This window comes from Trematomus bernacchii, unplaced genomic scaffold, assembly GCF_902827165.1.
Source record: "Trematomus bernacchii unplaced genomic scaffold, fTreBer1.1, whole genome shotgun sequence".
NCBI classification, from domain to species: domain Eukaryota; kingdom Metazoa; phylum Chordata; class Actinopteri; order Perciformes; family Nototheniidae; genus Trematomus; species Trematomus bernacchii.
In genome coordinates this window covers 2797445-2819589 of record NW_022987828.1, presented here as the reverse complement: position 1 = coordinate 2819589, position 22145 = coordinate 2797445, and the positions used below count along the sequence as shown (strand labels likewise).

The following is a 22145-nucleotide window of genomic DNA, read 5'->3' as shown; positions in this document are numbered from 1 at the left end:
CTCATTTCATTTCATTTCAAACCTTTATTTAACCAGATTGGTCCCATTGAGATCATAGATATCTTTTTCAAGGGAGACCTGCAGCATATAGGTTCCACATGAAACATAAAACAATAAAGGACATCATACATTATAAGACTCTGATGAGAGTTTATACCCTGCTTTTACTTTATTTATTTCTCAGTCAGAAGATTTTTGCAGAACAGTAAATCAGAAGCTCATTCTTCCCCCCTTACATAAGAGTCACCATGCAGCTTACAGCCGAATTAAGCAAATTCTTTCCTTGGGCATGCTAAAACTTTGTATTTAGCCTACGTGGTAGATTCTCCTGTTTAAACACCATGTCAACCGAACAAAAGGATGCTGGCACCTCTGTGCCGCGGAGTGCCAAGTCTCTGCATCCTCTCGTGATGGCCCCGGGACACTGATCTGCTTCTGCCTGGGTGAAGAGCTGGGTGCCTGAAGTGGGACGGGCAAAGAGGGGAAGCTCTGGCCCCGTCCCGTCCTCCACTTTTAATGAGCTCTCCGATCATGCAGGAGTAAAAGTCCAGGTGGAACAGTTCAGCGCTCGCTCACACGCCTGCTGGTCCTAATTTGCTTTTTCAATGAACGCGTAAAAGGAAAAGTGCGCAGGGAATTACTTTACGCCTTCAGGACTATTTTATCTTCCCAGGTAAGTTAACCTTTATTGCTTTACAGAGATGAGAACTTTTAACAGAAAGCTACAATTATTTTCCATATGAACAGGGGAGTTTGTGTTTGCTGCGTGGCGTGAATTAATTTAATTATTATTTAAAAAATCGCGCGTAATTGATATGCATTGCGTCTAATGACATCTTATGTTTGGATAATCAAGTCTGTAAGGAATGTTAAACAACACCACACGGATTACTTGCGTATTTAGTTCATCCTTTTTTTGAAAAACAATTTATGACTCTGTTCAGCCGGGCTTGTGGGGTTTGACAGGCTGCCCAAGCGTGCTTAAAGTCAGTGCTTGTTACTCTCTGTTTATTTGTCTTAACCTTTTTTTAGTAAACACCTCTTCCTCTTTACTCAAGTGGGGGTTTTAGCTGAATGAATTCAGCCATTTCATGGTCATTCATACTGTAGCAGCCTACTATAAAATATGTGTAAAATGATCCAGCTATTATGTATTTACATTTCTATCCGGCTGGCCCAAGCCTTTATTTTGAAATGACTCATTTTGCAAGTATTATAATCAACAAACCCCAAGAGTGCGCTCTTCAGATTTTATTTTTATTTCTTGCACATTATGTTTGACATTTCTCTTTGTATTCCTTCTGACATGTCTGATTAAGCACAGGTGGTCTTGATACATCATGTCCAGCAGCAGACAGGCTGTGGCTTGCACTCAAGCCTGTGCCAAGAATTAAAGTAATTCAGCCTGTTCTGTGCTTAATAAACAAATATTGTCCCAGCAGCAGCCCACAAGTCCACAGAGATGACTTTGTAGAGACATGTTGGTTAGTTGGCTTGTTGCTACAACACTTGGCACACCTAATATGCTTACAGTACACTTTTGACACCTGTGAATGCTGGGATTGAACACTCCCTGGCACTAGGTGTGTGTAAATACTGTCTCATGCCATCACTCAGAAACACTGTGAAACCAAGTTGTTGGCGGGTCATGATACTCAAATAAGCCCCAGTCCCCTTGTTGCCTTCAGACCGGCCAACACAGGCTGGGAGTGCTGCTAAAACAGGAACAGATTTAAATACAGTCCATGTGTTTGGCATGGAGCTGTGTGGCCCTAAAGTTCACTGTAAAGGTGCATTATCAGGGCTTATCAAAAACACTTTTAAGACATGTGTGTGGTCTGCCCAAGCTTTGAGAACCCATTGTGAGCCGGCGTTTTTAATGGCTACCGTACATCCTGTTTGCATTAAAGCCATTGTATACCTGTTATACAGCTGCCAGGTGTGATTTTCATCCTGCATCATTATTTGCCTGCAGGAGCTGAAAATGCAATTTTCACTGCAACGGCTTGGCCTTGTAATCTTAGTGTTTTCTGCATGTAATCCACATTGTAGAATGTTATTTTGCAGTGAATTGCGCTTTAATTCCTCAAAATATGTGACCCGTCTGAGCTCCTGGGTTTGAAAGGGACTGAGGCCCCTAGACAGAAGCTTTCATCTCTTGCAGTGGCTTGGGAAATTACTTTGCTTACTTTTTGGATGGCTTCTCATAGTTTGTTTGATGTGTGTCCCCGCCTAGCACAAAGGAGATCTGCAGTAGATCTGTTTGGTGAAAGGCCAGCAGAAGCTGTGCTCAACCAACGCCTTATCTGAAGTTCAGGACAGGTGTATGCAAGATATACAACCCGACACAATATGTAACCCACCCTGTTGGTGATTTATGGGGGTGGTAAGCGGTGGTCTGAAAGCCCTCACATGCAGTCTCCAAAGCTGTCTGAGCAGATCTCGTGCTTTATTAGTTGTTTATATCCTTTAGTTGAACTTGTGTTAGTGTGTGTGTGTGTGTGTGTGTGTGTGTGTGTGTGTGTGTGTGTGTGTGTGTGTGTGTGTGTGTGTGTGTGTGTGTGTGTGTGTGTGTGTGTGTGTGTGTGTGTGTGGGTGTGTGTGTGTGTGTGTGTGTGTGTGTGTGTGTGTGTGTGTGTGTGTGTGTGTGTGTGTGTGTGTGTGTGTGTGTGTGTGTGTGTGTGTGTGTGTGTGAGATTGTGTCTCCCCAGGATCTATTATCTACTCTGTACAGGAAACTCCCTGCGGTGTTTGTCAAAGGATATCATTTGCCCCACGTTTCACTGTTTGGAGAAGGAGGCATTTAGAGGCTCACACTGAGAACACACATTAAGAGGTCTCAAATCATTGTCATTTTTTCATTTTGTCCTACAATGATGTCATCAAAGGACTTTTCAAAGGAACAAGTCACTGAACAGAAATCTTCTTTAGGAGCAGCTCTACATTGGGGAAGAGGTGTTGACGGTCTAGGTTTCGGCGCAGGTGTATGACAGACCAGTTTTGTATTTTTCATTTTCCAGTGAAGCGCGCTGACTCACCTCTATGCTGCAGGTCTGTCTCCTTAACTGTAGATGAAGCATATCTGTCCCAGCTTGTTCCCGGCCTCAGCTATCTTTCCCCGCGAGGACAAATTGTAGTCCTGACTGTGCAGCAAGGTTCCATCTGCCTGTCAAAGCACAACACTGTGGAAAAATCATGTCAGTGCTCATGAATGTCAGATAAAAATGTAGAGCTGCATCAGGGAAATTCCTATCACTGCCAACTGCAGCTGGATTCATTTGAATTTAACATGATATGTTATGTTACCTCATTACACTGCTCACTCATGTTTACTTCAAACCAATGAAATGAAAATCCAGCACTAAATGCGTTTGGGCGACAGTTGGTGATTCACGCTCGAGTTTTGAATGTATTTTTCAGTATTTATGGAAATGCACTTATTCACTTTCTTGCAGAGAGTAAAATAAAGAGATTAATATTAAGCTGAGTTACAGCTACAGTTACAATAGTAAAAGCAGCCAACAGCTAACCTGGCTGCGTCTCAAGGTTATAAATCATAAAGGTTAATACTTTTAAAAAAAACGTGTTTTAATTAGTATACAAAGTGTAAACCCAACATGTTGTAGTATTATGAGGGTTACATCGCAGAATTTCTTGGCTAGAAATGGTGAATTCCTGAGGTCCTGTAGTTTGCAGTAAGTCAAGGGTAAACTCTAGTCACTCTCATCTTTATCTCTTTATCCTTGGCCTATGTTAAAATAAAACCGGTCTACATTTGTTGGCACATGGCTAATTCAAATGCAGAATGACGTCACTTGACCTGCCTAATGCTTTTTATGGCAAAAGCATGAACCAAACTCTGCCTCTGATTGGCTACTACTTCTTGGCTTAGTTATTTGTGTTAGTTAAGTTTGGGTATGAGGACTAAGATTAGTTAGGATTAGAGTCAAAATATCAGAATGCCAATTTAAAGCAGAGTAGGGTGCGGAATTACCTATGCCATATGCCAAAAATGTTGCTAGCAAGATCCAATATGGTGGTTAGCCATGCAGTAATGTTTGTTGCTGTGGGACTTAATGTTTCCGGAGAACATAGACGTAGGTCATGACTCACGTAGGTCATTGGGCCAGGCCAAGTGACAGCTCAGCACTTAAAACTTACTATTTTACATCTCAGAACTATTAAAATTAGATATAAAGTTTTTTTTTGTAAGAATAAGAGAAGCAGTTCCCAGTCTTGCTAGGCTAATTGGTTGCTAGCTTTAGCTTTATTTTTAGCATTCAGACAGTGTTTTGCAGAATTGAATATTGAAAAATTATAAAATGTTTCTGTCAAAGCCTACTTTGTGCTCTAATGAGTGATTGACTGATATTATTTGATGAATTACATATGGGAATACTATGTACAACTCTGAACTCGAGTAGATACAATCATCATGGATACAAAAAATCAATAAAGCCAATGACGTTTTGCCTTTAAAAAAATAAAAATCGTACTTATCTAGGCATAACTTTGCTAGAGTGACAGGTGAATCTTAACACTGCGTTTTCCGCAGTAATACTTTGTTTTGCTAACAGTTTGAACTGCATCACAGCTGACCCTGCTTCAGAGGTCGCTGTATGATTACATGTTCACCACTTGATCAGATTGAACCTGCCGGTGTGTGGCGGCAGTGACAGACGGGAGGTTCAGCATTCCTCTTGTACCACCGAGCGTCAGTCATCACTTCTCCAAGGGGAGCTCCATCCCATCACTGTGGTGCGGAGCATGGACTGGTGTTCTAATGATAGTTAATCTGCCAGCCAGTGTAAGACTTTCTCTGACCCTGTGTCTTTGTTCAGACTATCTGTTGTATCACTATTATTACTACAACATTCCAACTCCTGTTTTTGCCTTCTAATTTCATCATACCTTTTGATTTGGAATGACAGACCTTTTCTGTGTCTGCTGTAAACATACTGTAGTTCAGACTGGGACCCAGCTTCATGTGGTTGTTAGAGTCAAACAAAGAAGCCATCTGATTGAACACAGCTCTCCATTCCTTATACATTAAATTGGGTCTGTGTGTGCTCTCTAATTGAGTCTGACTCCATAGATAGAGATCTTGCTTACTGCTTTGTCTCAGCCCAGATGTTCGCTGTGAAGCTTCTGACTGGCAAATACTTTCAGCCTTTTGTAACCCAGATAATTAGAACAAGAGGTTTTGCTGAAATATAATCCATATTTGATTTATGTGAGTTACAATAAATGTTTTCAAAATTCTTTACGGATGCTGGATGACTCATTCAGCTCTGTGTGTAGTTACAGTCTGAAGTCTGTCTGCTATATATCAACAAATCTCTGGAAAGTATACCACAGTGGCACAAGTTGACTCTGTCTAGTTTCCAGCTGACACTACAACGCTTTCACATTCAGACATGTTGAGCAAAGTGTCAAAAGTTACTTTTAGTGAGAAAGCAGGAAATGAGTTTGAGGGGTGAACAGTGAAATTCTGCAGCTTCTCCTCTCTCTCCAAGGTTGGGAGGTTAGAAGAGGACATCTGGTAGACCTGCTGAACCGGCACACCACCCATCATGATCAGAGCATCCCTCACTGCCATCTGCCTGGGTGAGCAACCTGGCTCTCTCTCTGCAGGAGTACAGCTGGTTTTGAATGTATCATCCTCCATTATAATGTTTCATATTTCCCAAAAAACTCCCTTATCTTTCCGCACATTCACATCATCAAACAGCACCACCCCCTGAGAGGTCTTGTGTGTACAGTAAACACACAGATAATTATGATACTTTGTCTGCTATTATGTGAAACTCCCTCTGCCTCACCCGCAGCGCTCCTGCTGTCCTGTGCTTGCTGGGCCAAGCCTAACGGATCAAAGAACAAGAAGCCAAAGCAAGGTAGACATGATCAACAAGTATTCCTGTAATCTCCGTCAGTGCCAGTGTTATTGTCTCCACTGCTGTCTCTTTACTAACTAACTAATTCTTCAAATAACTTCAATGTATTATAGACATACAGTAACTATCCCATAATTCAAATAAATGATGAACAAAGTGTTACAAATTTAAATCTCCAAATGTCTGACTTAAAAATCTCAGAGAATATTCTATTTTTCTTGTTGATTAACCGCTCTACACTTTTCCTAAACGTACAAATTAACTCAATTTATTATCCTGAATATTACTTTCCTCACCTGAAAAAAAAATCTATATTTGTTTCCTACAATGGCCCAATAGACCTTTATATGGTTCATATTTTAGCTTGAAGAATTATTTGATTACCAACACAGTGTCAGATATGCTTCTGGCAATTCAATAATCAATGAATTGACCAATTATTTTAGATCTAATTACATTTTGGTCAAAACAATCGTATATGTTACCTCAACAATTATGACCCATCTTATAGTTTGTCCTCAACCATCTTCTTCTACTTCCTCCACAGTTGTTCCAGACATAGAGTGCGATGTCAGAGCGGGAAAGATCAATCTCCCAGAGTTCATAGCCAAATGTCCTGCTCACTGTAAGGAGACAAAGCAGCAAGTCTATGGGACCGGCGTGTTCGCCTCCATCTCCAGCATCTGCAATGCAGCCATCCACAGGTTAACAGCAGATTTATAATAGTGAAGCAATAAAGATACCTTTATGTTTTTTGTTACATCTGATAACTAGTTTTGTGTCTACAGTGGCGTCATCACTAACACAGGAGGGAAGGTGATAGTGAGGAAGATGGCCGGGCAGAACCTCTACAAAGGCAGCAACTCCAATGGGGTTCGCTCTCTGTCTCTACCTAAGTGGAGGGAGTCGTTCGTGGTCTCAGGTATTATTGGTGAAGCAAACAATGTCAAACACATTTCTTTTTCACTCAAACCCACAGCTGACTTGATTGTGTTTCAGTGGGGAAGCCCAAGAAAGGAGTGATCTACCCATCTACTCTGGACTACGTGCCCTCAAGACCGACCTACGTGAAAACAAGTGAGAGAAGGGTTATTTTTACACTTGCAACAAGATTCTCTTACAAGAATAGGTGCAAAACATTTCGCTTGTTATTGAGTGGATTAATTGTTCGCTGGTGTTTTACAATGACATTTTTAATAGGACAAAGTTAATCTCTTAAGGGAACTTGACAAGATTTCTGTATCGGCAGAGTTTGAAGTATGAGTTGTACTGACCAATAAAATATGAGCAGGCTTTGGTTGCATGCATGTGAACAGTCTGTGTGTAGTCAAAAAGGGCACAATGCATAGGCAGAAATGCAATTTGGAAACCTTTCTGTTAGGGCTGTGCAATTAATCGTATTTTAATCGCAATTACGATTTTGGCCTGCCACAATTACGAAAACAACATCATCGAAAAAAACGATTATTTTGCATTTGCGTATTTTATTTATTTTTGTATTGGTTTTTCAGTTGAATTATACGTTCAGGGTAATCAACAGTTAAAAAGATACTGTTCAAATTATTATTTGTATTTGTTTTAAAGTTCAATAAATGGATGTTTTCAAAGTCAATGAATAATCGTATTTAATAATCGTGATATCAATTATTGACAAAAATAATCGTGATTATGATTTTTGCCATAATCGCACAGCCCTACTATCTGTCATGCAATGATTTAGCTTCACGTGGCAAAATATGTCTAGATATGTTTGTTAAAACTAAGAGAAATATAGATAAAATGTCTGAGGGTTTCTAGATTAGATTTAGATGACATATAACCACTATGAAGTGTCAAACGACATTTAAAATATTTCACTTTTCAAACAGTTTTTGCCCAGTTTTGAACACGATTATGTCTTAGATTTAAAATAAGTGCGTTCCGGAGAGCAAAGTTTATGACGCAGACATCCCTGCTTTCGAGTCTGACATGTTGAACTTCGCTCTTGTTGAATGAGTAGTTGGAGTCCATTGAAAAATGTCAAGAATGCTTTACGACAAAGTTGTGACTGTCCTCCTCCCTATCCATCAGTCTTGTACAGGACCGCCTTCATAATCTATAGTCTCCTTTCAGGTCAAAAGGAGGCCAAATCGCCTGCGGTCACCACAGTGCTTCCTACAACAACAACACCTGAACCCACCACAACTACAACACCTGAACCCACCACCACCACTCTGGCTCCCACCACCACCACAACTGTGCCTCCACCACCACCCACTACTTCCAAGCCTCGGGCTGCTGTCCATAAAGTCAGGGATGCAGGTGATTTAACTGCACTTACATCATTGTTTTAACGCTTTTTGTTGCATACATACATGTACAAAAAGTGAATTCATTCACCTAAATCAATGGATCTATGTATGCTATGTGCAGGATTGTGTATTTACTTGGATGCAGGATGCTGTTAATGATCCAATAATACCGGTCCGCACAGACGATCCACTGCAGCAGCGCCCCGCCTAGCTGACGTCTCCCTAACATTAGCTGCTTGTAGCTAGAAATGCTTGTTTGCAAGAACAAGCTTTCATTTGTGTGAAAGTGAATGATGAAGACAAATGATTGCAGCGGGTAATTACAAGTCACAACTGCAATCATGACAAATTGCAGCTGGTCTGTAAAAGTAGCACGCTGCAGCTCCGTTGCTTGACTGACTTCACTGTACACTTGATCATTGGAGCCTTCATTGCTCTTATTATATTAAAACATTATCAGAGAGTAATCACTGCGAGTCATCCGCCCTGTTTTGGATAGAAATGCGGCTAAAGAGAGCAGACAATACTGCAATATCTTAAGGTATGTGTGTAAATTAGATGGGCGGTGTGCCAGACAACCTCCCGACCGTCTCTTTCTCCTTCATTTTCTGTAACATTATCTCTCTGCTCTCCATTATTGGGACCCCATTTGTCTTTGTTCTATCCAGGCAGCAGTCACCCATACCTTGCCTCTGTGGCAACCGCAGGTTCAAGTAAGTGGAGCAAAGCACAGAAGGGTGGCACGGGGTGTTGTAAGGGTTGTTTATTTACACTGGGATGTATGCCGAAATATGTGTTATCTCATGAAGCATGCAGTCATCGGGGAATAGTGTAATCTTAAAAGTGCACTTAAACTTTAGCTAAATCACTTTAGCTTTCTTTTGTCAAGACATGTATTGCAGCACAGATGGGACACACCTTTTTTTAGTGATCATCTTTTTCAGGGGAAAACTAAATGTCTTATATAAGCTAATAATGAGGATATTAATTATCATCCCGATAATGGAAAATGACCACGATGAACTGAGTGCAAGCTTTTTTTTATTTTGATCCGCAATTTATCCAATATCGTCCCATCCCTATTGTGTACTAAGGGTATCAGTGGTCTTGCTTTCAAAACAAGTTTGTCATTATCTAAGGTCCAACTTGTGTATTTAAAATTGGAAATCGTTTCAGTTGACTTTCAAGCCATAAAAGTGTAAACAGGCCTGGGTGATAAAGATATGCTTAACCCTAAACTATGTTGTATTTACATTACAATTGTGTTGTCTAAATTCGCCCATGCTCATCACTGGGATAGGACAGTCACAGAATGCTCAAGGAAAGATTCCCAGCCAAGGTATGTTGATACTCACTTCTCTTGGAAAGTCCTTTACACCAGCTATAATACTTGAACTAAACCGTGGCATTTCTCCAAAGTATTCAGAGGAGCTGCCTATCCCAATAGATTCCCACAACGTACCAGTGCAGGTAAAAACAACTTTAATCATCATGATGTGTCTTTTTTCATTCTACCTTCACCAGGGATTGTCTTCACTCCACTCCTCCAGTGGCTCTTTGCTCTATCTTTGTGCTGATATCTGTAAACCCTGCATGGCATCTCTGTTCTGTATTTAAACAGATGCTTTTAAATACTTGTACTAGTCTTTTAACCCTGGGCTGGACCAGATGTTCAGAAGAAGCCCAACTTCCATTCTAATTATATTAAGGTTCATGTAATAAGGGTAAAACAGCTCTCAAGATTCTTTTTAAGATGCTAAGTAACATTATTATCTTTTGATAATGTTAAAAAGCATTTAAAACCTATTATAACTGTTTATTGTTCAATTATAAATCATTGATAAGCACTTAAAGACTGCTTAAGAACATTAATACAATGAAATACAAGTTTCATATAATAGTTAATAATAGCAATACAAACACATGTATTACCTTATGTGATTATTACACCTTTACTTATTTATTTTTTAATTATGCATTTATTAGCAGTTAACCATGCACTTATTCAACTGTGCTTTTTGCAACTACCCAACTAAAACACTAGATGTGGTAAGATAGATAAATGTGAATATAAATATTACATATAAATACAATAGTTTTGCTATGAAGCACAATGTTCGCTATAGTCAATAAATGTGTTTGTAATGCTTTGTAATGCATAATAATGTTACAAGGCATAATTACCTTATTACAAGGAACCTTATGTAAAGCATTACCCTGTTCTGTTGTGTTTCAAAGTCGAGATGTTTAACCTTTACCATGTTCAATAGCAATGCGCATAGAAAAGTAAGAATGTGTTTTCATGTTGTCTCGTAACACAGTTGTCTCACCCTCTCGGCCCCAGGTCTGCGCAGACCAGACGCAGGTTCAGCTATCAGGAGACAACCCTCCTCTCCAGTTGGCCCAGGTCTGCCTCTTCATTAACACACACACACACACACACACACACACACACACACACACACACACACACACACACACACACACACACACACACACACACACACACACACACACACACACACACACACACACACACACACACACACACACACACACACACACACACACACACATTCAACAAGACATGGCGGGAATGTGGGCCAAGGGCAGCACAGGGGACAGATGTCTTTTTGCGAACAAGAATCCAGGAGACGTGGGCCGCTGTAAGTCTGACCCTCGTATCCACACCCATAAGCCCCTGTGATCTTCACCCCGGGGTCAACACTAATCCACTCCATCAGGCATCTCAGCTAACATTCCTTCCACGATAACTGCTGTTCTCTGTCATCGGGTACATCCTCTTATACGTGTTTTCATTTTCCAAGATGAAAAGAGGCAAATGAAGGCCTGTAAACGCACCCAGCATATATCCTTTCGTTTTTGATATCATGCTGCGAGAAAATGCTTTCACTTGAAGAGAAACAGCTGTGCTGCATTTGTGGATGGAGCCACCCGAACTGAAGTTTTCTTCTGCCCCCCCCCCCTCTCCCTTCTTTTCCTCTTTTATTCTATCTGCCTGTTTTTCATTGCTACAAACAGCTTTTAACAGGGTTCAGCCGGCTCCACCCGAGCGGACTCCAACCATGAGCCAGTCAAACCCCGGTAAGTCTCTCCAGACGCTGAGCGGGAGTTCACGCAATGCACCATTAGACACACTCACTGATATAAAGTATCAAGAGGTTTGATCAAACAGGGAAACACCTAGAACAACAAAACCTCAGACAAAATATTGCATAAAGCAGCACTAATGTTTTCCCTCTGCGATGCTGTGGTTCAATGGGCGGCCCATGGACGGATTTATGAGGGGTACTACCAAGGACAGGTCCTGTGGGCCGCCTTGCAAAGTATCACTGAAAGAGAAAGAGACATGCACAAAACAGGAAGTTACTAAAAATGACCACAAAGAGACACAAGTCAGATGTTTTATCACTGTCCTGATTTCATCCTGTGTCGAATCCCCACTGTCCTGAGCAAACGCTTCAATAAAACAACAATGAGAATGGTGATCTGTCAGTACAGTAATAACATCTTATGACAGATCCCATCTGGAATGGTCTTTTCCCTTAGCTTTTTAAAGCCTGCAGAGAGGAAGAGAGAGGTGAAAGCAGCAGCATCCAGTGGCCCGGTGCTTCTCCCAGAGAGGCACATGAACCCATCCACCGTGCTGCAGGATCTGGATCCTCTCTCCAGCCTGTCAGGAATAGAAAGCTCTAGACGGTCAAACCAGCCTGGGTTTGGCTCCCTGAAGAATGCTCTTCTGTTTTGGCTTCTGTGGAATGCAAAACCATAGATCCCTAAAATTAGATGGAGCCATATCCGTTTAAATTGTGCTTGATTGTATGATATGATTCCTAAAATGCAGTGTGAGCTGTTTTAAGCCGGGCATCATTGTCTGTTTATGCTGAGAGAGAGTGTCTGACCGGTGCACAGAGCAGCTATTCAGATAGGTAGCTTGTGGATAACTAGTGATACTTTATTTAACCCCTTAGGGAAATTCTTTAAGCTCAAGGTCAGAAGTCAGAGGTAAGGATCAGCTACACAGCGCCCCTGGAGCCAGAAGGGATTCAGACTCTTTCTCAAGGACACTCCAGCAGGGTGGATGTTTGCCGGCTTTGGAGTTTATGAGTTTAACGGTTTACTCCCGAGTCGATTTGCCAACCGGCTGCTCTACACAGATGTTTGCATTTATTGCTTAGCATTCTGGATACATTACGACGCAGTTAAGACTCACACTTGTAATGAGATATGCCCACTTGACAGCCAAAATAATTAATGAAAAAACCTCTGTAAAACATCTCAAGACTCTGGTTGTTGGTGTTAAAATGCAACACTTTCCATGACCCCGTGTTTATAAATTGTTATAAAAATGCACTGTATAATTATAGTAAAAAGCATTAAAAAAAAATGATAATGCTTTATAACAAAATGATTACAAATGATGACACATTTTATTATTACTTATAAGGTTAAGTATTACGGCTGTTACCTCATTGTCATTGTTATGCCTTCACACAGCGATGGCCATGGTGGGGGAATTATGTTTTTGGGTTGTACCTACGTCACATTCAAATAATTGCGGCCTTTACATTTTGGCACAAACAAAACAAAAGACAAAGGTGAGAAGTTAAGATCACAGCAACCTCACAAAACACATTTTTGTTTAAATTTCACGTTGTATACACTAGGACCATTTCACACTAATGTCTAACACGATAAAACGTTTTGGACAGACATGGTTGTAAAGTGCAACCTCGCTGGTTGTTTGAGGCCTACAGCCTCACAATAGTAATGCTAGTTTTTTGCAATATTTACAGTGGATTCTTTACAGTAGGTGAATTGAACTAAACATTTACATTTCTGAAATGACAATGAGCGTTATGAATATTGCTTATAACTGAGCAACAACCTGAGGTGAGGGTCAGTATCCCGATCCCAGGGCCGCCCCTCCCTACAGGCCGATCACGCAGATTGCGTGGGGCCTCACCTCGCGGAGGGGGCCTCATCTTGCGGAGGGTTCTTCATTTTGCGGAGGGAGCATCATCTGAAGCGCAAATGGGGCGCACCTACAGTGTAAGCGCGCCACAGTTTCATCGCTGCGAGGCTCCACTAGCACCATCCCGTCCCGTCGACGCTCGCGACACAGAGGGCCTCATCATATAACTTTGCGTGGGGCCACAAGTTGGCCAGGGGCGGCCCTGCCCGATCCTCCTCTGAACTTCTGACCGCAGTGACCACTGAAGTGGCCATGATCAGAAGAGATTTAAACTCAATCCTTTTAAAGCACCTGTTTCATTAGAAAAAACAACACCACTGTCTGCTGTAGAGCGCTCAGCCTTTGACCAGCCACAGATTAGGCTAATCTCTGCGTCCCCACTATCTACACTGTCCCTAGTTTGACACCAACTTTAGAATAATACTCCCACGCTTCGCTGGGCTCTTTCTAGCTGCTATTGGATGGGAACCTCAGAACCCAGGCCGTGTGTTTGTGTAAGGTACCCATCCACCGCAGGGAGGGGTTTACTGAAGTGTGTGTCATGGCTCGGCCAGTTTAGATAGATGCATGCAGTGTTTTTGTTTCGCTCAGCGGTTAGGGCTTCTAGTGTTCAATCATATTTGATTAATCTCAGGCCATGCAAGAGTCAGGTCAAGTATACTCCCTGATGCTTTTGCCATGTAACAATTGTGTCTGTCGACCAATTGTCATGCCAAAAGCAGCAGGTACAAAACTGAAAAATTAGAAACACATGGGGCTTCCTGTGTCTTTCAGGAAGAGTATGTCTTCACTAAAACATCCTTTAGCCGCTCAGTCACTGTCTGTCTAAGGGACTAATGTATGATTAGTGTCTGACTCAAGGCTGAACATCTTGTGCATACCCCACGAATAACGTTAGTGGAGGTCACAAGTATGCTCCTCCTTGCTGCTTGTCCTACAGTTTTCTAATCTTCCTCTGCACAGCTTTTCCCAAAAGGGATTGGGCACCTCCCTCCTTTCCTCGTCCTGATTGGTTCCCTGCAGCTCGACGACCAGCAGGTACCAAATACAAAATAGATCATCCTTCTTTGAACATTTCATTTGTTTATTCTTATACAAATGTAAACGTTTTATTTCTTTTTAAACTGACTAAAGTAATGGTATGGCTGCAATCTTTAAGATTAACTTAGGTTTTAATTTATGAATCTGGTGCTAACTATGTGGCCTTTGAAAATTGATTGATAAAGCTCCCAATAAAGTCAAGAACAATTTTGGAAGAATTTGTATTGTCTCACAGCCTACTCTATGGTGAGTAGGCTGTGAAATAAACTGGAATCGAGCTACTTTAAGTCAATTGTATTCAGACAATAGCCAATGGGTACTGATCATTTTGGCCAATGTGTTTAGCCTCTTTTGCTCTCCACACAACCTGCTCCACATGGACTGTTTCAATGTATGCAACCCAAAGCCTACTAAAATGTTATAGGGTTATACTACTCAGACTACAGAGGGCAACCAGAACGACCAACGCTACCAAAATATTGTCCTTTGTACATGCTAGCTACTCTTTCTAAATGCTACCGTCAGCATGCTAACATGTTCACAACATGAATGTATTAAGAAAAAGAGAAGATTTTCTCATTGTAATACATCCATCTTTTACAAGGACATTGCTAACATGTAGGTAAAATGTTAACCATGTTCACCATACCAGTTTACCATGCTAACATTTGCTAAAACGCACTAAATACAATGCAGCAGAGGCTAATTGGTGTATCATTAGTGTTACCATTGTAGTTGCTGATACCAGCACCTTCTCTGCTGTACATTCAGATGTTAGTTATGCAGCTCCAGACTCAGGATACACATGGAGTGAGACGGATACACCTGAGATTACAGGTAAGATCAAGTCTAACATTACGGTTTGATGTGTAGCCTACTGCCCCCCTTCATAGTGGCAGGCCACTACACCTTGTAACCGTTTATGTTGCATGTGCAAACATGGCATGCTAGTGTGACTGATAGAGGGAGGTATCTGCTGACCATGTATGTGTTGAATTGGCTCCAGCTGTAAGTACATGCAATGTGTCTCTCAGGACATTGTGTTTGCCATCTGCCTGCCATATGAGAGATTCCTGTGAAGTGTGGAAAATAAGATCATAGGGCAGGTTTATTCTTAGTGCATGTGAGAATGAGACGCTGTGAGTGATAATTCTGCACAAAGCCGATGTTTTCAATGGTATGGGATTGGTTGGGGAAACTATGACCAATCTCAACCATGGAAATGTGTGCTTTTCCCTCTGAAGTTTTTTGTGGGAATACTAACGGGTTTCACAACATCCTCCTCTAGCTCGGGATCACAGGCCTGATTTCTCAGAATATGAACGCTGGTTTTATAACTTTGGACCGTACCGTAAGTGTTTTTCTATTCTAATTTGGAACTAACAATTCTTTGGGTTCAGGTTTTTACATTGTTATATGTTTGGATGGTGTTTTTCTAAGTCTCTCTCATCATGTTCCATTTTATTTTTCTCAGGACTTCTACATAAGCCATGTGAGAAAAACACAAATTCTGGGGATCCATTTTTATCAGTCAGATCTAAATGGTTTTCTCACCTGTTTATGACTTAAAAACAGGTGAAAAAAAGGTTTTGTCATAATAATCGTTGTAGTTTCCAGAATTAATCTTCCATCTCAAAATAAATAGGGGGTACAACCAGATGATCTAGATCATTTTTTGGCCACAATGGGCTAAAGTGAGCAATGTACGTATATGTGTATTAACAATTGTGTGCAACACTCCCACCCCCACCTGTTTCACAGATTATATATTTTTACCCATTCTTAAGTCATAACCAAAGGTGAAAATGATTTACATCAGACTTGGAAAATGGATCACCAGATTGTTTTTCTCTCACTTGCTTCTCATTACTTCGATATATGTATTTGTTGTTCCATTTAGTGTTTATATAAAATGTCTTCTGTTATTGCCTTTTTTACTCATCTAACTGTCACAGGAGCAAGAAAGTGAATTATGTAATGCAAAATGCAAAAACTATTCCTTTAAGTTCTTAGAAAGGTAAGCACATTTGATTTGTTTTTAGTCACAGTCTTAACACTACAAAACGTGAAACCACTTACAATATGGCACATTGACAAGACACAAGAAAGCATGCAGAAAGCCCTCACTTTCAGATTATAGGCCATGGTTCCATCTGTTTGATGATACAGCAGACGTCCAAATCTAAATAAGTAGAAGGGACATGGTTTTGGAAAACTGAGTGGCACCACAATCCAACCAAATGAAACCTGGGGCTGATAGGCGCAGGCTGTAACACTTTGGTGTGTTTACATGTGTTTGTTTCACAGTCTGTCAGCACTAACATAACATGTCTTTACTTTTAGTGCCTCGCACCCCAGAATCAGATGGCAACCGTAGAGTGCCATTGGATACAACCCATACTAGAGGTGAGCATTGGTTAATGTGGCGTCAAAACAGCTGTTTGTATCCAGGAAAAATTGTATAACTCATGTTGTATCTATAAAGCAATACTAATTCCTAACTGCTGCTGCTATAGCCTTCTAATAATGAGTAGAGCTTTAAAAAAAATTCAATATTTTCCATTTCATGGGAAATAAATCAACTTTTTTCTGTAGCTATCATGGTGAGTGTTTTTGTGGTAGAGTGCTAATGCTGAGCTTCTATGATATCATCTGTGCAGTGGAGCCAGTGGATGCCTGGAAGCCTGATGCTAATCCTTATGAATCAGGTGAGATAGCTTGCACTTTTCCCCCAAAAGAGTCATCTTGCCAGTAAATACTCGTTTGGACTGTAAGTACAAACCAAACCGAGGCTATCCAAGGAAATATAGGTTTCTGCACAGCCTGTAATTTAAAGGTTTTGGATTTGGAGTCAATGGCACGGTTGCTTGAGGATAAAACCAGTTCCTGTTTGGCATAACTCTTGCCACCGCAAATACTGGATAACTTTTGGGTTCTCTCAAAAGAGAATGGCTGCAATTTTGCCGCATTCAATGAAAATGCAACAAACAAACCTTCATGCTAATTCTGCAAAAGCTTTGTATTGCAAAAGAAAAGATCAAAAAGTAGATCACTGCTTTTAAAATGTGTGTTTCTTGGATTTGCAGGCTTTACCGTGAGGGAACAGGAACCTGTACCTAGAGCACCTGAGCCTGTGCCTGTGTCACAAGGAGATCCAGGTATGTACCTCAAATTATTATTCTGCCACCAGTGGTAAAAAATGTCACAAGGTGCCTCTAATGTCTGTCACATTGACTGTTTTGCTAGCGTTGCTTTTGCGTCCAAGTTTCAAATGTCAAACATTTACCTAAAAGGAAAAGTATTACCAAACACAATATTGTGTTTACTGTTGCAACCCTGAGATGTGTCCTCTTTTCGTAGATTGTAAAGTGGACCTGGTCTTCCTGATGGATGGAAGCTGGAGTATTGGGAAGAGGCGCTTTAAGATCCAGAAGGACTTCCTGTCTGAGGTGGCTCAGACCATCAACGTGGGTGTGGCCGGACCCATGATGGGCCTCATCCAATACGGGTAACCTCACTGTTCCTGTTGTGATGCTATCGGCCATTTTTTCGTTAAGAAAACATTATGCTAATGATTTTTCTTTGTCTAAAGGGATGACCCTGTGACAGAGATCAGTCTGAAGTCTTACTCCAACTCCAGAGAGGTGAAGTCTGCCATAGCAAAGATTGGGCAGAAGGGAGGCCTCTCCAATGTAGGTGAGCGACCCGCTGCTGGCTGCCAGATACATTAAATGCCTATAAACTAAAGTGTGAAAGTGAAAAGAGGCTCAATTATCGCATGGTTAACAAGCGAGGTACACTTTCACATGCAAGGATATAATTAAATCTAAATCTGCTGCAAGACACTGCTGGGTAAATTATAGTCCTTCTTCCTGTAAGTCGTGTTTCCCCCCCCGCTCTGACCAGAAAGCAGTTGGTTTTACCAGCACATAGGGGTCAGTTTTAAGAGGAAACGTGCTGTTTTTCTGCCGGGTTAGTGCGTCAGCATGCATCCAATACCACATGTGTCTTTATGACTTGCTAAATGTTGCATTGACGTACAATAGTGTTGTTTGTGTTTGCCCAAAAGTGCTCTCTAATCATACAACAGTGCGAGTGGTTGTAAAAGCTTCTCCCCAATAGTGCCTCTCCTGTTTTGCCATCGTTTAGACCACCAAGACTAAATGATAGGATATCACTATTTTTGTGACGGTATACCGTTAAAGCTATGCAATTGTACCTAATCTACTTTGTAAAGTCTTTATGTGGCATGCAGCAGAGTCTGCCCATATTGGTTAGGAGAGAACTAGATCTTCCAAAAATCTCAGTCCACTAAATCTATATAATAAGCACTTTGAAAGGTCTATATTTATTTTTCAAAATGTGTCAATTTTATTTACTTTCATACTCAGTAATCTATATGTTTTTAGTTTTTTTTACCTCTTTAGCTTGTCTTCTCCCAAATACATTTCTTTATTTTAAACACTATAGACAGTTGCATGATCTAACGTGTCCATGCTGCCCCCTGGTGCACCGACAGGAAAGGCCCTCTCCTACATCAACAAGCACTTCTTCAGTGATGCCAACGGAAACCGTGGAGGGGCTCCTAATGTGGCTGTGGTGCTGGTGGATGGCTGGCCCACAGACAAGGTGGAGGAGGCGTCTCGGCTCGCTCGGGAGTCTGGCATCAACATATTTTTTGTCACCATCGAGGGGGCGGATGATAATGAGAAACAAAACCTGGTTGAGACCAACTTTGTTGACAAGGTGGAGTATTTTCATACAGGTATGTCAGTGCTTTATAGGGGACATATCCTGAAAACTCACTTTTCCAGTGCTTGTACACGTAAAGTTGCTTTTATAGAGTGCCTACCGACCCACAATGTGCGAAAACGAGGGTTTAAACAAGCCAATCAGATTTGGCTCAACTTGGCTTTACCCAAACTTGAGAACTACCTTTGTAAAGTTCTGGCATATTTTTCCCGGATGTTTTCGGGAGGCAAGCTTAAAGGGACAGGTGCTAAAACAGAGCGTTTCGGACAGAGGGTGAATACAGGTATATTCAGACAGCCACTATTAGAAAAATAATAAAAATGTTTTTTTTGAACAGTTAGGAATATAAACATGTTCTAGTAGAAACCCATAATACAAGTATGAACCATAATATGTCCTCTTTAATAACAAAGTGTGGCCTTCATCCAACAGGCTGTGTGTCGGACAAACGGCTTCTACTCCCTGCCTGTGTCCAGCTGGTTTGCTCTGAGGAAGGCCGTGCAGCCCCTGGTGAAGAGAGTGTGTGACACCGACCGCCTACTGTGCAGTAAAACTTGCCTCAATGCCAATGATATTGCCTTTGTGATCGACGGCTCCAGCAGCGTGGGAACCGGCAACTTCCGCACAGTGCTTCAGTTTGTGGCCAACATCACACGGGAGTTTGAGATCTCTGACACCGACACGCGGGTCGGGGCTGTGCAGTACACGTACGAGCAGAGGCTGGAGTTTGGTTTCGGCCAGTACAACAACAAGGTCGAGCTACTGAACGCCATCAAACGCGTCGACTACTGGAGCGGCGGGACCAGCACCGGCGCTGCCATCACCTTCGCCGCAGATCAGCTTTTCAGCAAATCCAAACCCAACAAACGCAAGATCATGATTGTCATTACAGATGGGCGCTCCTACGATGATGTCAGGGCGCCTTCACTGGCTGTCCATAGCCAAGGTGAGAGGTCAACCAAAATACAATCTGAAAAAGAAGGAGATTTTAGGGAAATAAGATCAGGTCACGAAGTGTTTATGTCCTTCCATCTATGAAACATTTTTTAAGTGCACTGAACAAAAATGTAAAAGCATGATAAGAATAATTAAATCAGTTTTTTCCCAATTAAAGGGACATTAACCCCAAATACATTTTCCTCTAACTTCTGCTTGTATTTTTATGTCTACATTTGTTTTGCCAAGTTTGTGTTGTCAGGTGGTTGATGGCCATGTGGATATCTGCCTGGATATATTCTCTCAAATACAATGAGGAACTATTGTTTCTCTGTGAACAGGGATACAGTTTGCGGGTTACACTTTGGAGGAAATAGGCTTCAACCCAGTATAAACAATATAATTATCCAAAACGTACTTTCCTCTGGTGTGTGTCAGTCCACAGTGAGGTGTCAAACAGTGTGGGTTTGATGTGACAAACACATGTGAGGCCTGTGTGTGTAACCTGCTGTCCCTCCCTGTGATCTAGGTGTGATTGCATACTCCATCGGCATCGCCTGGGCAGCCCACGATGAGCTGGAGTACATCGCCACAGACCCCGACAAGGAGCACTCCTTCTTCGTGGACGAGTTCGACAACCTCTACAAATTTGTTCCCAAGATCATCAACAACATCTGCCAGGAGTTCAACTCCCAGCCTAGAAACTGAGGATGCACGGGTGGAGGGGAGGAGGAGTACAGACGGACATCTTGATCCTGGGCCGTCTTAACGGAACACTGATAGTAAATGTACTCACTCTGGTGCCCAGATGGCGGTGCTGGATTGGCTGCAGCGCCCCCATATTTAAACAGGGAGGTGATTCGAAATTTAGGTGAGGATTGTGGACAAAAAACAAATCTCAAAGTGAAATACTATTCGGTCCCAAATATACAGATGGTGCTAATGGTAAAGGGTTTACATTAACAGTGACATCTCATGCACACTGTGGTACCATTTGTTCTCTGTTGGTGTTGTAAAGAGACCAGAGTATTCCTATTCATTTTATCCACAAACTTAAAGAGTCATCCTTTATAAATGGTTTATAAGTTGTAACTAGGGGTTTACCAAGAATGGCACTTGAAGATCGCCGACAAGGCCATTCTAACAAGTTTCATAAATATAGGGCAAGTCGTTTTTCCGTAATCCTACTAACTGTGTTGCTAAGATAAACTAAGCAACACACAAACAACCAAAACCTGACAGAGGTAGTAAATCATTGAATTAGAAGGCACTAATCAGAAACAATTTAGGGTTGTGACATTTCCCCTTACAGGCACTGGTGTTTATCCTCCTCTGGCACGATTATGTATTTATAGTTCTTGTGTACACCTCTCTAATGCATAGTTACACCTCAGACATACGGTGGCCGACAGGTCCCAACGGCCCAAAACATTTCCATTAGAAGAAACACGCTGCAGTTTCAAAAACGATGCACTGTTACTGGAAACGTACTAAAATGCATGTTTTATTGTCTTATCTTAACAATGTAATTGCATGATTCCTTCCGATACTATTGCAGATCAGTTGCTAGCTAGCTAACTTAGCTAACCTAGTCATTTCAATAATAATGGCAAAACACTTACAATTATGAAACAGACTAACTTTGCCAACAGTGACAGTGGGCCAACTTTATAATCCCCGAACATCAACAAGCGTCACACGCTGTATGCTTCACTTTTTAGTGTCCCTGTTTCCGTTGTGTTTTGCTTCGTTTTTCATTTGCAACGTTTTGTTAAAGGTCACCTAGTATGCAAAATCCACTTTTTCATGTCTTTTATACATAAACATGTGTCTCCTCTGTGGAAAGAGATTCTGAAAGTTTCAGGAAAAAAGATTCGCTCACTTTTTGTCCTGGTCCATCTTTATAAAAACCTGTCTGAAAATGAGCTGATCAGATATTGGCCACTTTATGATGTCATTGGCTTGTGTAACCATTAGCCAATCACCACCAAGGTAACCCCCACCTTATCACCTGAATCTCCTCACCAGCACCATTGTGTTTCTTTTTAACCAAATATCTCTCAGAGGGGCATGGGGAGTGGCACCTTATTTTCATCTAAAGTAAAAGACAGAGAATCAGCACTTTTGAAACAGGGCTGAAACAGAGGGGATTATGGGATGCGACAATGCATGATCTGTTTGGTATTTGGAGCCAAACACTTCAGAGACATGTTTTCTATATATCTGAGACCTATA

At 41.4% G+C, this 22145-nt stretch overlaps 1 protein-coding gene across 4 annotated transcripts; it reads left to right on the top strand.

Annotated features, from left to right (window-relative positions):
- The first annotated feature begins 395 nt into the window (after positions 1–395).
- vit (vitrin) lies at positions 396–21755 on the top strand. 4 transcript variants are annotated; one of them, XM_034152393.1, is made up of 23 exons: positions 396–673; positions 5517–5607; positions 5829–5894; positions 6442–6598; positions 6683–6816; positions 6894–6971; positions 8007–8195; positions 8854–8898; positions 9486–9524; positions 9605–9655; positions 10530–10592; positions 11228–11290; positions 14145–14219; positions 14994–15059; positions 15511–15573; positions 16566–16628; positions 16883–16930; positions 17309–17380; positions 17583–17730; positions 17815–17918; positions 18742–18968; positions 19407–19920; positions 20440–21755. In XM_034152393.1, exons 2-23 carry the CDS (start codon positions 5574–5576, stop codon positions 20616–20618), a joined length of 2478 nt encoding a protein of 825 aa, XP_034008284.1. In that variant the 5' UTR covers positions 396–673; positions 5517–5573; the 3' UTR covers positions 20619–21755. The 4 variants fall into 4 exon arrangements, with proteins under 4 accessions (XP_034008284.1, XP_034008285.1, XP_034008287.1 ...); XM_034152394.1 differs by having other exon boundaries at positions 5498–5607; XM_034152395.1 differs by lacking the exon at positions 15511–15573 and having other exon boundaries at positions 397–673.
- The last annotated feature ends 390 nt before the right edge of the window (positions 21756–22145 follow it).